Below are 14,738 nucleotides of genomic sequence, written 5' to 3' on the forward strand. Positions count from 1 at the left end.
AGTGAAAAATTGAAAGATTAAATTAGCACCAATTCCCTCTTCAGCTACAGTTCTTCTGAAACCCTGAGTCGATGGGATATTACCAAGTGGAGCTGAAGGCTCTCCAAGACATGACTGACTTGAGCATGGGACTTTAGTGGAGTTTTTTTGAAGTGTCATTTACTCCACAAGTCTTTTCCTCCCTCCCAAATGCTCCTTCCAGAAGAGAGTTTCGCATCCGTCCACCTCCACCCTCTCCAGAGACTGAAGCTCTTTGTCTTCAACGCTCAAAATGTGCCACGTTTCAGGATCCCCCGTGTTCCTAGACTGGTTAGATATCAGTGGTGGGGCAGAAACATGACAGTCAGGAAAGAGAAATTAAAGTCGGGAGCTCTCCCTGGGGAGACTGAATTCCCTCTGGACTGTAACTATCTCACACCTGCCACCTGTCTTGTCTTGTCTCAAGCGCTTAGTATGGTGCTCTGCACCTAGCAAGGGCTCGACAAGTATCACTGATGGACTGAATTGCGGATACAGACTTGCTGGCTTCAAAGACGACAGATTTGGTCCATGCTTCTGCTTTCTGTCCGCTGCCGTATCTACCAATCGGTCCATCAGGCTGGCCAGAGCCTCAGAGCAGCAAGAATTACCCCAAGAAAGTCTAAACAATTGTCCTCGCACCCACAGGGGCAGTCACCCAATGGGGCATTAGAATGGCTTCAAGCCAAACTCCTGACGTCTAAAATATCGCCATTTTCCGGTGGTTAATCAAAGTTCTTTTTTTTTTTTTTCATTTGGGGTCTTATTTTTTGCTTTTAGATTTTTTTACTTCTATAAAACACCTGCATACAAATGAATTTTTAGTCATTAGTCCCTTCTAGGACTGCAAATGATCCGGACGCGAAATGAGTATGCTTGACACCCAGGCTTCCTGTTAAGCATTCAGGCCCATCTTCCCCGAACCGGGACTCATTTTGACTTCAGACCCTGTGAGCTCCCTCTGGACTGTGAGCTGGCTGTGGGCAGGGATGTGTCTGTTTGTTGTTATACTGTAATAATAATGACGGCACTTGTTAAGCGCTTACTATGTGCAAAGCACTGTTCTAAGGGCTGGACTCCCCCAAGCGATTTGCACAAGTTAAGCACTCAACAAATACGACTGAATGAACGAATGATCGATCAATCGGAGCAAAACAAAATCCACGTGACCGTTTCGCGGTGTGGAGTTCCACACTGGAGGAGGGAGACCGAAGGCATGCTTGAAGGAGTGCTCTGCATTCATTCATTCATTCATTCAATCGTATTTACTGAGCACTTACTGTGTGCAGAGCACTGTACTAAGTGCTTGGGAAGTACAAGTCGGCAACGTATAGAGACGGTCCCTACCCGGCAACAGGATCACAGTCTAGAAGGGGGAGACAGACAACAAAACATGGAGACGGATGTCAAAATCATCAAAACAAATAAAGCTAGATGCACGTCATTAACAAAATAAATAGAATAGTAAATATGTACAAGTACGAGTAATAAATCTGTACAAATATATACAAGTGCTGTGGGGAGGGGAAGGAGGTAGAGCACACAGTAAGCGCTCAATAAATACGACTGAAAGAATGAATAAGCAAAATTTGGCCGCAGCATCTCCGGACTCCACAGAAGAGAGAAAAACACACCCTTGGGAAGCTTGGAAAAATGGCAAGATCTTCCAGCTATCCCAAAGGAAGAATCTATTCTACTGACCACAGAGATACTGACCACCCACCCCGCGCACACAAACTCGACGTGAGCCCCATGCGGGACACGGACTGTGTCCAACCTGATTAGCACATGTGTGGAACCCAGGCTGTCCTGGTGGTGCACACATGTGAGAAAACAGGTTTATTAAAAACTGTCATGGACTGAGAAAACTTGGCGGGCTTTTTACCTTAATGGTAATGTAGTTCTTTAGTGACTTGGACATTTTCTCTTTTCCTTTAACATGTAAATGCCCTGGAATAAAAGAAAGAGGTTTAAAGGCAGTTTCGAAGTGGAGGCCTGTAGGAAGCTGATGAGGAAGTCTGCTTTCTATACTACCATTATGGTGGTTATTATTATTACTACATTTGTTAAGTGCTTACTTTGTGCCGAGCATTGTGCTAAGCACGAGTGAATCAGGTCGGACATACTCCCCTGTCCTACAGGAAGCCCACAGCCTTAGTAACAGGGAGGACTTTTTTTGTTGTTGGTTTAATGGTACTTGTTAAGTGTTTATGATGTGCCACGCAATGTACTAAACGCTGGGGGAGATACAAGCTAGACAGGTTGGGCCCAGCCCCTTTCCCACATGGGGCTCCAAGTTTTAAGAAAGAGGGGAGTAGGATTTAATCTCCATTTTACAGAGAAGTGAAGTGACTTGGCCAAGATCACACAGCAGGCAAGTGGTGGAGCCGGGATTGGAACCCAGGTCCCCCAATTCCCAGGCCCGGGGCTCTTTCTTCTAGGCCATGCTGCTTCCTCAAGAGAAAGCTGCTTTCCTTCAGCCCTACAACGCCAGGGAAGGGAAAACCGGCAGGAGGGAGGTGGTCCCTCTCCTCGCCGGGACTCATTTTGGCTCCTGCCGGGGGCTCGGCGGCACCTAGGCTGGAACTCGGAGCAAGGTGGAAGGACCACGCCGGTTGTCCGACGGATGGCATCGGGCCCGGGCGGGAAGAGCCCCAGCTTGGGCCGGCAGGAGACTCGGCTCAGCCACCCATCTGCCGCGTGACCTCGGGTAACTCACTTCACTTCTCCGGGCCACAGTTTCCTCATCCAAAAAATGGGGATTCAATCAATCCCTGTTCTCCCTCCTCCTTAATCTGGGAGCCCCATGTGGGACAGGGACTGGCTCTGACGTGATTATCTCGTACCTATCGCGAGTGCCTGGCAGACAGCGTGTGCTTGATGAGTACCACAGGGAGAAAAAAAAGGATCCTCAAGCTGGCAGAACCAACCCCAACATCTTATCCGACGCCACTTGCCAGCCCAGAGACCACCCAGAGGAACCCCTGAGCCGGGTGCAAGCAGCTTAATGCTGTGATTAGGGTGTTAGCTTTCCCAGGAGTCAAGGGGAGGTCAGACAGAAAGGGACTGAATTGGAGCGGAAACCCTTAAACCTCCCCATAAAACCTCCTGGAGCGGAGCCAAGGAAACCAGGGGCCAAGAATGATTTCCAGAGTGAACCTGCGGTGTTTACGGCCTTCTCACTCCAGCCATATTGCTCTGCTCAGGGTAGACCCAAAACAAGGCTTCCTACAAGGGGCTAATAGCTATTTTCCACTCCCCGTGGTCCCGAAGGTACACTTCAGGCATCTGACTTACAGAAATATGCAATCCTTGAGAACCAATTTGCTGAAATTTCCTATCAACGCCCAAGAGTAGCCCAGACTGAGCCCCCTCCTTCTTCTCCGCCTTCCCTACTTCCCCTCCCCACAGCACCTGTATATATGTATATACGTTTGTATGTATTTATTACTCTATTTGCTTATTTATTTATTTTATTTTGTTAATATGCTTTCTTTTGTTCTCTGTCTCCCCCTTCTAGACTGTGAACCCACTGTTGGGTAGGGACCGTCTCTATACGTTGCCAACTTGTACTTCCCAAGCACTTAGTCCAGTGCTCTGCACACAGTAAGTGCTCAATAAATACGACTGAATGAATGAATGAAAGATTAGAAGGAGAACGGCCTAGGGCACAGAGAACGGGCCTGGGAGTCTATAGTATTTTTTGAGTAGTCTAGTGGATAGAGCACAGGCCTCGGAGTCAAAAGGGCCTGTTTTTTTGTTTGGTTTGGTTTTTTTAATGGTATCTGTTAAGCGCTCACTAGGTGTCAAGCACTGTATTAAGGCTGGTTCTAGCCCCGGCTCTGCCACTTGTCTCCTGTGTGACTTTGGGCAAGTTAATTCACATCTCTAGGCCTCATCTTCCTCATCTGTAAAATGGGGATTAAGACTGTGAGCCCCACGTGGGACAGGGACTGTGTCCAACCTGATTAACTTGTATCTACCCCAGTGCTTAGTACAGTGCCTGGCACATAGTAAGCGCTTAACAAATACCATTAAAAAGGAAAAAAAAAGAAAAGAATTTAGTTGGGCCCGACACTCTGAGGGTCTGGATTGTCTGGGCCATTTTCATTCGGTGGACGGGGAGGTGAGAGGAAGCAGGAAGATGAGAGCCCCAGCTCCTTTGGATCCTGTCACCAACCGTAGAGGAGTGTGGGCAAGGGAATGCCCTAATTGCCCAGCAGGGAACTGAAAAACAGCAATCCCAACCAGGACATTTCTTAGGGCCTCAGACACTTATTGGTTTTTTTTTTATGGTATCTGTTAAATGCTTGTGTGTCAAACACTGCCCTAAGTGCTGGCAAGATACAACTTCATTAGGTGGGCCACAGTCCCTGTTCCGCACGGGGCTCGCGGTCTGAGGCGGGAGGATGGGAGAAGGGGGGGCCCAGAAAAGTGAAGAGACTTGCCCAGGGTCACGCAGCAGACGAGTGTCTGCTGCGTGATTAGATTAGAACCCAGGATTAGATTAGAATTAGAGTTAGAATTAGATTAGAGGGATTAGAACCCAGGTCCTCTGACTCCCAGGACAGGCTGCTTCTCTATTATTGCCTGACTAAGCTCCTTGTGGGCACCCACTCTATTATACATCCCCAAGGACTTTAGTACAGTGCTCTGCACACAGTAAGTGCTCAAAAAATACCACTGTTGGACTGACTGCCCTCAAAGGGAACAAGGGTGTTTATTATTATTATTATTATTAATAATAATGATGATACTTGTTAAGTACTTACTATGTGCCAACACTGTTCTAAGCGCTGGGGTAGACACAAGTGAATCGGGTTGGACACAGTCCCTGTCCCACATGGGGCTCACAATCTTAATCCCCATTTTACAGATGGGGGAAATGAGGCCCAGAGAAGTAAAGTGACACGCCCCAGGTTCCACCAGACCCGTGGTGGAACCAGGATAAGAACCCGTGACCTTCCAACTCCCAGGCCCGTGCTCTAGCGAGTGGTTGTCTTCCAAAGGCGACCTTCCAGCCAGTCTCTCTGAAGATGCCGGTTCTTGGGAACAGCCTTTGCTAGGTCCCAGACTAGCCATCAGGGGTATTTATTGTGGGATAACTGGATGCGGAAAACTAGCCCAGGCTCTTGAGACAGTTTGATGCGACAAAATCGGAGGACGAGATCCTGTCCCCAAGGGGCTTAATATCTACAAGCCAAGCGAAATTCAGGGTTTCAATTCATTCCAGTCCACCGTGGCAATAGACATTTGTCCGTCTGTTTCCACAGGGACGCATCGGAAAAAGGCGACCCTGAACGGGAACCGCTACTTACCAGAATGTAGAAAATAGTTGCCCCACTGACTGCACTGATGATACGCCTCACACTGGGCGATTTCGTTCTCGTGATGTGGAAAAGCTAAATCTATTCCACCCGAATGGATATCCAGCTGACTTCCGAATATCAAACTGCAAAACAAATTCCGCTTTAATACCCTTCTTCGGCATCTTTCTTTTCCTCCAGACTATTCATAAAGATCCACTCCCCTCATCAGCCCTACAATGAAAAGAACGACACACGCAGACTTGTAATCACTTTGCCCGAAACACAAATTCTTTTCTATGGGAAAAGGAGGCGGCTGATCCTCAAATAATGTAACTCTGTCACCTTCCTACGTTGTCTTTAAACTGTTTGTTCTGAGAAAGAGAGGCTTAGGAAATTCACTTTCTTTCTTGACAAGAGCTCCTGAAAATAACCTCCTCTTCTCCCTTCCCGACAAGAATCAGAGCTCTGAAGAATTTCCTTCTAACCGGCAAGGAGTTCATCTGGATTCAAAGGCACGTAGTTCAGCTACATTATCCCTTTGGGTTTAGTGGCATCTTCACTCCTCAGATTCTTCAGCTGCCGTACCTGCCCATCCAAGTGAAATACTCAATAATAACCCGTTCTAAAAGGAGAAGACGTGTTCACTGACATCCAAGAAGCCCCGCATTTTCCGATGCCCAATTTTACTATTTACTACCCTCCCGGTGGCCAGGATCAATGTGGATTTCCACGGTGTGGCTTTATCCGCTCGAATTTTGGGCGAGTGCGGAGCCAGCAACGAACGGGAAGAGCAGTTATGTTATGGGATCGTTTTGTAGCTGCTTTTGGGTGTCTGAAAATCCTTTCCTTCCTTTTTTCCCCAACCCCACCACTGCTCTTCGGTAGCAGAGCCAGCTACTGATGGCGCAGCGTGGCTCAGTGGAGAAGAGCCCGGGCTTTGGAGTAAGAGGTCACGGGTTTGAATCCCGGCTCCGCCACGTGTCTGCTGTGTGACCTTGGGCAAGTCACTTAACTTCTCTGAGCCTCAGTTACCTCATCTGTCAAACGGGGATTAAGACTGTGAGCCCCATGTGGGACAACTTGATCACCTTGTATCCACCCCCAGTGCTTAGAACAGTGCTCTGCACATAGTAAGCACTTAACAAATGCCATCATTAATTAATTAATTAATTACTGACTGTCAAGTCCCCCTTCGAGATATATTTTCCACGTGAATCCTCTGAAGGCTCCCAGGTGATGTGGGAAATGGAAGACAGGACGGGAACCACAGAAGCCACGTGGCCTAGTGGGCAGAGCCCAGGCCCGGGAGTCAGAGGGACGTGGCTTCTAATTTCGGCTCCACGCTTGTCTGCTGTGTGACCTCGGCAAGTTGCTTCGCTTCTCTGGGCCTCAGTGACCACGTCTGTAAAACGGGGATTGAGACCGTGAGCCCCGTGTGCGACGGGGACAGTGTCACCTTGATTAGCTTGTATCTACCCCAGCACTTACAACAGTGCCTGGAATATAGTAGGCACTTAAGAAATAAGCAGCGGAGCCAGGATTAGAGCGCAGGTATCCTGATGTATCCTGTGCTCCTGTTTGAGGCAAGTTGAAAATGAGTATAAATTTCCTATAAACTGTAAGCTTCTTGTGGCATCTGCCAACTTTACTGTAATGCACTTTCCCAAACAGTCAGTTCACTGCTCTGCACACTGTGAGCACTTGATAAATATAACCGACTGGTTATGCAGTGGACTCAGTTACAGCAAGACTAGCTAGAATTCTCTTTAGGTTTCAGGTGGATAAACTGTATATGTGTTTGTACAAATTTATTACTCTATTTTACTTGTATATATTTACTATTCTACTTATCTTGTTAATATGCTTTGTTTTGTTGTCTGTCTCCCCCTTCTAGACTGTGAGCCCGCTGTTGGGTAGGGACCGTCTCTATATGTTGCCAACTTGGACTTCCCAAGCGCTTAATCCAGTGCTCTGCACACAGTAAGTGCTCAATAAATACGATTGATTGAATGAATGAATGAATAAGCTGCCCTTTCCTTATCGGTCGAAGCTGGTCGGTGACATTTCTGAAAAATGTCCAAATGTTTCCATGATCTACAAGCCAGTGTGAGCTAAGCAGGACTCGTATGACTTGAAGATAGGATTTTTCTTAGACAGTAAAAGCTCCTCTAGATTGTAAGCTTGTTGTGGAAAGGGACTGTCTCTCTGTAATAATAATAATAATAATAATGGCATTTATTAAGCGCTTACTATGTGCAAAGCACTGTTCTAAGCGCTGGGGAGGTTACAAGGAGATCAGGTTGTCCCACGGGGGGCTCACAGTCTTAATCCCCATTTTATAGATGGGGAAACCGAGGCACAGAGAAGTTAAGTGACTTGCCCAAAGTCACACAGCAGACAGGTGCTCTGCACACAGAAGGCGCTCAATAAATACGACTGAATGAATCTGCAAGAAAGCTACAACGAAAGCGCCCAGTAAGCGCCCAATAAATAAGAATGAATGTTACTGTGTGCAAACCACTGTACTAAGGATGGTATTTGTTAATAATAATAATAATAATAATGTTGGTATTTGTTAAGCGCTTACTATGTGCCAAGCACTGGGGTAGATACAGGGTAATCAGGTTGTCCCACCCGTGCTCTTTCCACTAAGCCACGCTGCTCCCCAAGTGCTCACTATGTACCCAGTAAATAAGACTGAATGAATGACTGAATGAAATGAACAAACCCCACCGGTTGATCGGAGAAGGCTCCGCGGCGGCCAAGAAACGAACCTCGATAGCGTGGAGCACTCGATGTGCCAGCCGGGTCTGCCCTTTCCCCAGGGAGACGTCCAGAATATTTCCTGAGGCTTGGCTGCCTTCCACAGGGCAAAATCGCTGGGGTGCCGCTTGTCGCCATCGGCTGCTGCTAACAAGAGGGGAGGAATAAGAAACCGCGGTCGTCCCCAACACGACGAAACCGCTGGCCGGCCTGACTTCCAGGGACTCAGCTCACCCTTCATCGGGGGGCCAAACCTTTTCTGTTTTATGAATTCATCGACTTCTCCTTTCACTCAACAGATTCATCTATTTGCGCTATTCAGAGCTTTGAACACGAGAAGCAGCGGATAGAGCCCGGGCCTGAGAATCAGAGGGACCTGGGTTCTAATCCCGGCTCCACCACTTGCCTGCTGGGTGACTTTGGGCAAGTCGCTTCACTTCTCTGGGCCTCAGTTCCCTCATGCGTAAAAATGGGGATAAAGACTGTGAGCCCCATGTGGGACATAGATTGCGGCCACCCTGATTTGCTTGTATCCACCCTAGTGCTTAGTACAGCGTGGCTCAGTGGAAAGAGCCCGGGCTTTGGAGTCACAGATCATGGGTTCAAATCCCGGCTCCGCCAACTGTCGGCTGTGTGACTTTGGGCAAGTCACTTAACTTCTCTGTGCCTCAGTCGCCTCATCTGTAAAATGGGAATTAGAACTGTGAGCCCCTCGTGGGACAACCTGATCACCTTGTAACGTCCCCAGCGCTTCGAACAGTGCTTTGCACATAGTAAGCGCTTAACAAATACCAACATTATTATTATTACAGTGCCTGGCACCTGTATAGATGTATATATGTTTTTACGTATGTATTACTCTATTTATTTGTCCGTTTATTCTATTTATTTTATTTTGTTAATACGTTTTGTTTTGTTCTGTCTTCCCCCTTCTAGACTGTGAGCCCACTGTTGGGTAGGGACCGTCTCTATATGTTGCCAACTTGTACTTCCCAAGCTCTTAGTGCAGTGCTCTGCACACAGTAAGCGCTCAATAAATACGACTGAATGAATGAATGGCACATAGTAAGCGCTTAAATGCCACAATGATTACTGCTATTATTATTATTACTACTAATAATAATGACATGCAAGACTTCTTAGAGCTGATAGCACTTGAGAAACAAACTCTGCCGAGGTGCCATTTGTACCTTTGTCTTTGACTTGGTAAAACTCACAGGTTAAAAGCAACATCCTTCTCCTAACTTGGGACGATTTGTCTTAAAGGTTTCTTACACGCTTAGAACAGTGCTTGGCACACAGTAAGCGCTTAACACATACCATCCTTGTTACTATGGCAGCCTCCACTTTTCCCTCTTGGAGGCCTTGGCTTCCGCTTAAACAACGCCTGTTGATTTCCCCTTCTCCCACAACAAACAACTAGGCAGAACCCAAGTCTGGGAGCCCCTCATGGGACACGGACTGTGTCCAACTGTGTCCAGTATCTACCTCAGCACTTAGAACAGTGCCTGGCACACAGTGAGCACTTAAATACCTTATTTAAAGAATTTAAAAAAACCCCTCAGAGTCAAGCTCCCTTCCATTACAAGGGTAGATTCACCCACCTGGCTCTTCCCTTGAGTCAGAGGTCACGCCAACTAATTTTCCGTACTTGTCTCCTCTAGCCTTAAGATCAAAATAAACATTACCTGTTTTAAAAAAAAAAAAACCACGAAATAACAATTAGGTGAGCAACATGCAAGTCAGAACTCAGGAACTCTTTTCATGGATTGTAAATCGTAATTCGTCGTCATCAAAGGTAACTGCATAACTGCTGGGTCAGTTTCCCATAAGGTGAGAAGTGTAGGAGAAAGGATTAAAAAGCACCAGTGGATATATAAATCAACGGCAAATAAAGAGATAAGTACCGATGGAGGTTCAAGAGTGCTGAGGTGGTTAATAGGGTGTCGTGCTGGGTTCCAATCCCGGTCCTGCTGTGTGACCCTGGAGAGGTCACTTACCTTCTTGGAGCCTGTTTTCTCATATGGAAATGGGAATAAAATATCTACATTCCCACCCTCCATCTGGGACCCTTTTCTGGGACGGGGACTGTCTCCAAGCTGAGCATCTTGGATCCACTCAGCACCCTGCTTGGCAGAGGGCAAACACCGAACAAATAATAATAATGATGGCATTTGTTAAGCGCTTACTGTGTGCCAATCACGGTTCTAAGCGCTGGGGTAGGAACAAGGTCATCAGGTTGTCCCACATGGGGCTCACAGTCTTAATCCCCATTTTACAGATGAGGGATACCACAGTACCACCGAGAAGCAGCGTGGCTCAGTGGAAAGAGCCTGGGCTTTGAAGTCAGAGGTCATGGGTTCAAATTCCAGCTCCGCCAATTGTCAGCTGTGCGACTTTGGGCAAGTCACTTAACTTCTCTGCCCCAGTTACCTCATCTGTAAAATGGGGATTAAGACCATGAGCCCCACGTGGGACAACCCAAATCACCTTGTAGCCTCCCCAGCGCTTAAAACAGTGCTTTGCACATAGTAAGCGCTTAATAAATGCCATCATTATTACTAATTAGGCTGGAAGCTTCCTGAGGGTAGGGGTCACGCCCACTTACTATTAGTCTTCCAAGCACTTAATTCAGTGCCCTGCACAGAGCAAACGCTCAATAAATACTATGGATTATGGGGATTAATGATGGAACTCACTCGCCGAGAAGGAAGTGGCTTTTTAGGAGAATGTGGAAAAGCAGGGACAGTTAAAAGGCTCATAGAGGTCAATAGGAGAGCGTTGAGCTGAGGAGCTCTGGGAGACGAGCCATAATAGGTAAGAGGGAACAAGTGACTTGGTGGACATAGCAAAAGCCTAGGAGTCAAAAGGACCTGGGTTCTAATCCTAGCTCTGCCCCTTGTCTTCTCTGTGACCTTGGGCAAGTCACTTTGCTTCTCTGGGTCTCGGTTGCCTCATCTGAAAATGGGGGTTAAGACTGTGAGCCCCATGTAGGACGGGGGCTGTGTCTAACCTGATTAGCTTGAATCTACCCCAGCGCTTAGTACAGTGCCGGATACATAGTAAGTGCTTAATGAATACCATAAAAAAAAAAAGATGATCCAGAAATCTTGTCTGTCTCTCCACTTTAGCCACTATTTGGGAAGTTAGAGACCTTGAATATAAGGACTTGATTTTTAGGAGGCAAGATTCCACCCTCCCACACCAACGCACACAAAAGCGTCAAGGGTGGCTGTAATCAGGCAATCAATCTTTGCATTAGTGGCCTTGAAATTTAGGTGGTTCAAATCTCCATCTGAGTGTCCAGGCGCACTCCACTGATTAAACGTTGACTTTGGCCATTAATCTGTTGGAGAAATGTTTCAGCCCAAGTCACCTAGGCTTTTGTAAAGCTAGCCTCCCTACCCACGCCTCCCACCTCTATTCCTCTGGAGTGCTCTAAATAAAGGAATCGTATCATTATTACTTTTAATCCTCGTTCAGTGTAAATCAGCCAAGCAGACCCCATCAACCTCACCAAGCCCCTACGTCAGGAGTCTAAAACCTCCACCCCGGACATCAAAATACGAGACTTTCCAAACTTCACAAAAGGTTTCTATTCACAGTGCGCAAGCAAATAGAAGATATGTCAGTGGGAGAAAACAGTGCAATGCTTCAAGATGAAAAATGGCCTGCAGGCTTTCCAGTTTCATAACAATCAGTTATAAAAATAAAACCCCAAAAACAAAACTAAAAACAGAAGCAAAACTCACTGCCCACTTTTATAGCGATGGTGCCTAGGCATAAAGATTTTCTTTTCCAAAGGAGGGCTGAGGCTTTTGTATTTTGACAAACGTTCCCAGATATGCTTGCATACCACTGTCAACAAATCAGTCGGGAGAAATTGCCCAAGCAACATTTTGTCTCTTCGAGTGCTTACTTTTAATGGTGGTGCTGTTCCGGTTATAAAAATTACCTAAGAGCATATCTGGGAAGTGAGGGCAGCTCTAAGGAAAGAACACCGTGCGGGGAGGGGAAACAATCACCAACCGAGATCTTGGACATTAAAGAGATAATCCCCGCAGAAATAATTTTGTATCCAGTACCACCTTGCAAATCACGTTGTTCCTACCTACCTAGGACCTAACCATCGTGGAGGAGAGCTTATTAATTCATTTTGGTATCTCCAACATGCTTACTATGTCAGGCACTCTACTACATGCTGGTTGGACACAGTCTCTGTCCCACGTGGGGCTCACAGTCTTAATCCCCATTTACAGATGAGGGAACTAAGCCCCAGGGAATGCCATCTTACTTGTACATATCTATTCTATTTATTATTATCTATTATCTATCATTATTATTGTTATTATAATATTATTATTATTATATCATTATATTATTATAACACAATAATACATAATATATAATATAACAATAACATAACGTGTCACAATAGGATACAACGCATTAATATATTAATCATAACCAGTCATAATCAACATATTAATTATTAATCAATAATTAATTGATATTTAATTGATAATTGATTAGTGAAGATTGATTGTTAATCGTTGATCATAATTGATTATAATTATCTTATAATTAATTATAATCATAATTAATTATATTAATCATACATTGATCTTAATAATTAATTATATATTAGTATATGGTATTATATTGTGTTATTATAATATTATAGTAATGTATGTGTATGATATGATGGTATATTATATTGTTATTATTATTATTATATTATATTATTAGTATCTGTTCTATTTATTTTATTTTGTTAGTATGTTTGGTTTTGTTCTCTGTCTCCCCCTTTTAGACTGTGAGCCCACTGTTGGGTAGGGACTGTCTCTATATGTTGCCAACTTGTACTTCCCAAGCGCTTAGTACAGTGCTCTGCACACAGTAAGCGCTCAATAAATACGATTGATTGATTGATTGATTGATTGATGTGCTCAAGGTCACCCAGCAGACAAGCGGCGGAGCCAGAATTAGAACCCAGGTCCTTCAGATTCCCAGGCCCGTGCTCTATCCATTCGGCCCTACTGCCCCTCTGGCATTACCGCCATCAAAACACCAGAAAAGACCAAAAAAAAAACCCACAACCCCAACAACAAACCAAAAACATACAAAAAACGTTCGGACAGCTGAAACAGTATTGACACTGCAAGGGAACACATGGTTCAGAAAGAACTAAAAATATACGAGCGGAGAATGTTTTTCAAATTAGTCACTATACCGAGAGCTTGATGAAAATGTCTGTCAGGGACTCTGGTGACACTGAACGTTTAGTCCCTCAAAAATCCCTTTCACGCACAAATCGGTATTGAGTTTTAAGGTTTTAACTCTTACCTCGATTGGTTGAATAAGCGTGGCCATTAGCAATTATTCCCTCAATAAAAGAAATGATCTGAGGAATATTTTCAGTCACTCTCATATACACTGTGGGTGGCAGAACCTGAAGTGAAGAAGAAATGGTTATGAGTTAAACTGGGCCAGAAAATAAACTAGTTGCCTTTGGCGGTACGACCGGATTTGACAGCCGCGGGGCCTTGACACCCTCAAGTGGGAAAAAATTCAAGACGCACTGAGACGCAACGGGGTCTAGTGGAAAGGGCACAGGCCTGGGAGTTGGAGGACCTGGGTTCTAATTCCGCCTCTGACACTCATCTGCTGTGGGACCTTGGGCCCGTCACTTCTCTGTGTCTCAGTTCCCTTATCTGGGAAATGGGGGAGGAATTCACTACCTCTTATCCCTCCTTAGACTGTGAGCCCCAGGTGGGGACCTGATTATTAGTACAGTGTTTGTACATATTTATTACCCTATTTATTTATTTTACTTGTACATATCTATTCTACTTATTTTATTTTGTTAGTATGTTTGGTTTTGTTCTCTGTCTCCCCCTTTTAGACTGTGAGCCCACTGTTGGGTAGGGACTGTCTCTATATGTTGCCAATTTGTACTTCCCAAGCGCTTAGTACAGTGCTCTGCACATAGTAAGCGCTCAATAAATACGATTGATGATGATGATGATGATAATAATATTAACATTACCAACTTTGCCATTACCTTTAGGGCGGCCATATCTTCTTTAAAATCCTCTTCATAAAGGCGGGCAAGCGCAATTGGGGATATACTCAACTGCAAAACAAAACTACCTCTTGTCAGTAGAAAGCATAATTAACCTTCAGCTGCAGAGAGTGCTCATCGGTGCCTATAGCAATACTCAAAGGAGAACAACCAGACTGTGATCATCCCAGCCCCACCACTGGTCTGCTGTGTGGCCTTGGGCAAGTCACTTCACTTCTCTGTACCTCGGTTACCTCATCTGTAAAATGGGGATTAAGATTATGAGCCCCATGTGGGGCACAGACTGTGTCCAACCCTGATTTGCCTGTTGCCGCCCCGGCACTCAGAACAGTGCCTGGCACACAGTAAGCGATGAATGAATACTGTAATAATAATAATTATTATTATTACAACGCTTGGTAGAGGGTCTGGCGCATAGTAAGCGCTTAATAGCCTTAAAAAAAAAAAGTAAGCGCTCAATAAATACCAACGATTGATTTGATTCACCACGCAAATAGGCATTCCACCCATCCCCACATAACTTATATATATATCCTTCTACTTGGTTTCTCTCACGCGAAATT

General features: G+C 45.4%; 1 protein-coding gene across 1 annotated transcript in view; it reads right to left on the reverse strand.

Annotated features, from left to right (window-relative positions):
• The window catches only part of CARS2 (cysteinyl-tRNA synthetase 2, mitochondrial), a 33,524-nt gene that overhangs the window by 10,869 nt on the left and 7,917 nt on the right, over positions 1-14,738 (reverse strand). The window contains exons 4-9 of the mRNA XM_038761702.1: positions 14,155-14,226; positions 13,437-13,542; positions 9,695-9,778; positions 8,102-8,237; positions 5,337-5,470; positions 1,904-1,968 (exon numbers count right to left, since the gene is read on the reverse strand). Coding sequence (XP_038617630.1) covers positions 1,904-1,968; positions 5,337-5,470; positions 8,102-8,237; positions 9,695-9,778; positions 13,437-13,542; positions 14,155-14,226 — 597 coding nt within the window. The remainder of the gene's footprint in view (positions 1-1,903; positions 1,969-5,336; positions 5,471-8,101; positions 8,238-9,694; positions 9,779-13,436; positions 13,543-14,154; positions 14,227-14,738) is intronic.

The sequence above is a fragment of the Tachyglossus aculeatus genome, chromosome 20 (assembly GCF_015852505.1).
Source record: "Tachyglossus aculeatus isolate mTacAcu1 chromosome 20, mTacAcu1.pri, whole genome shotgun sequence".
NCBI lineage: Eukaryota > Metazoa > Chordata > Mammalia > Monotremata > Tachyglossidae > Tachyglossus > Tachyglossus aculeatus.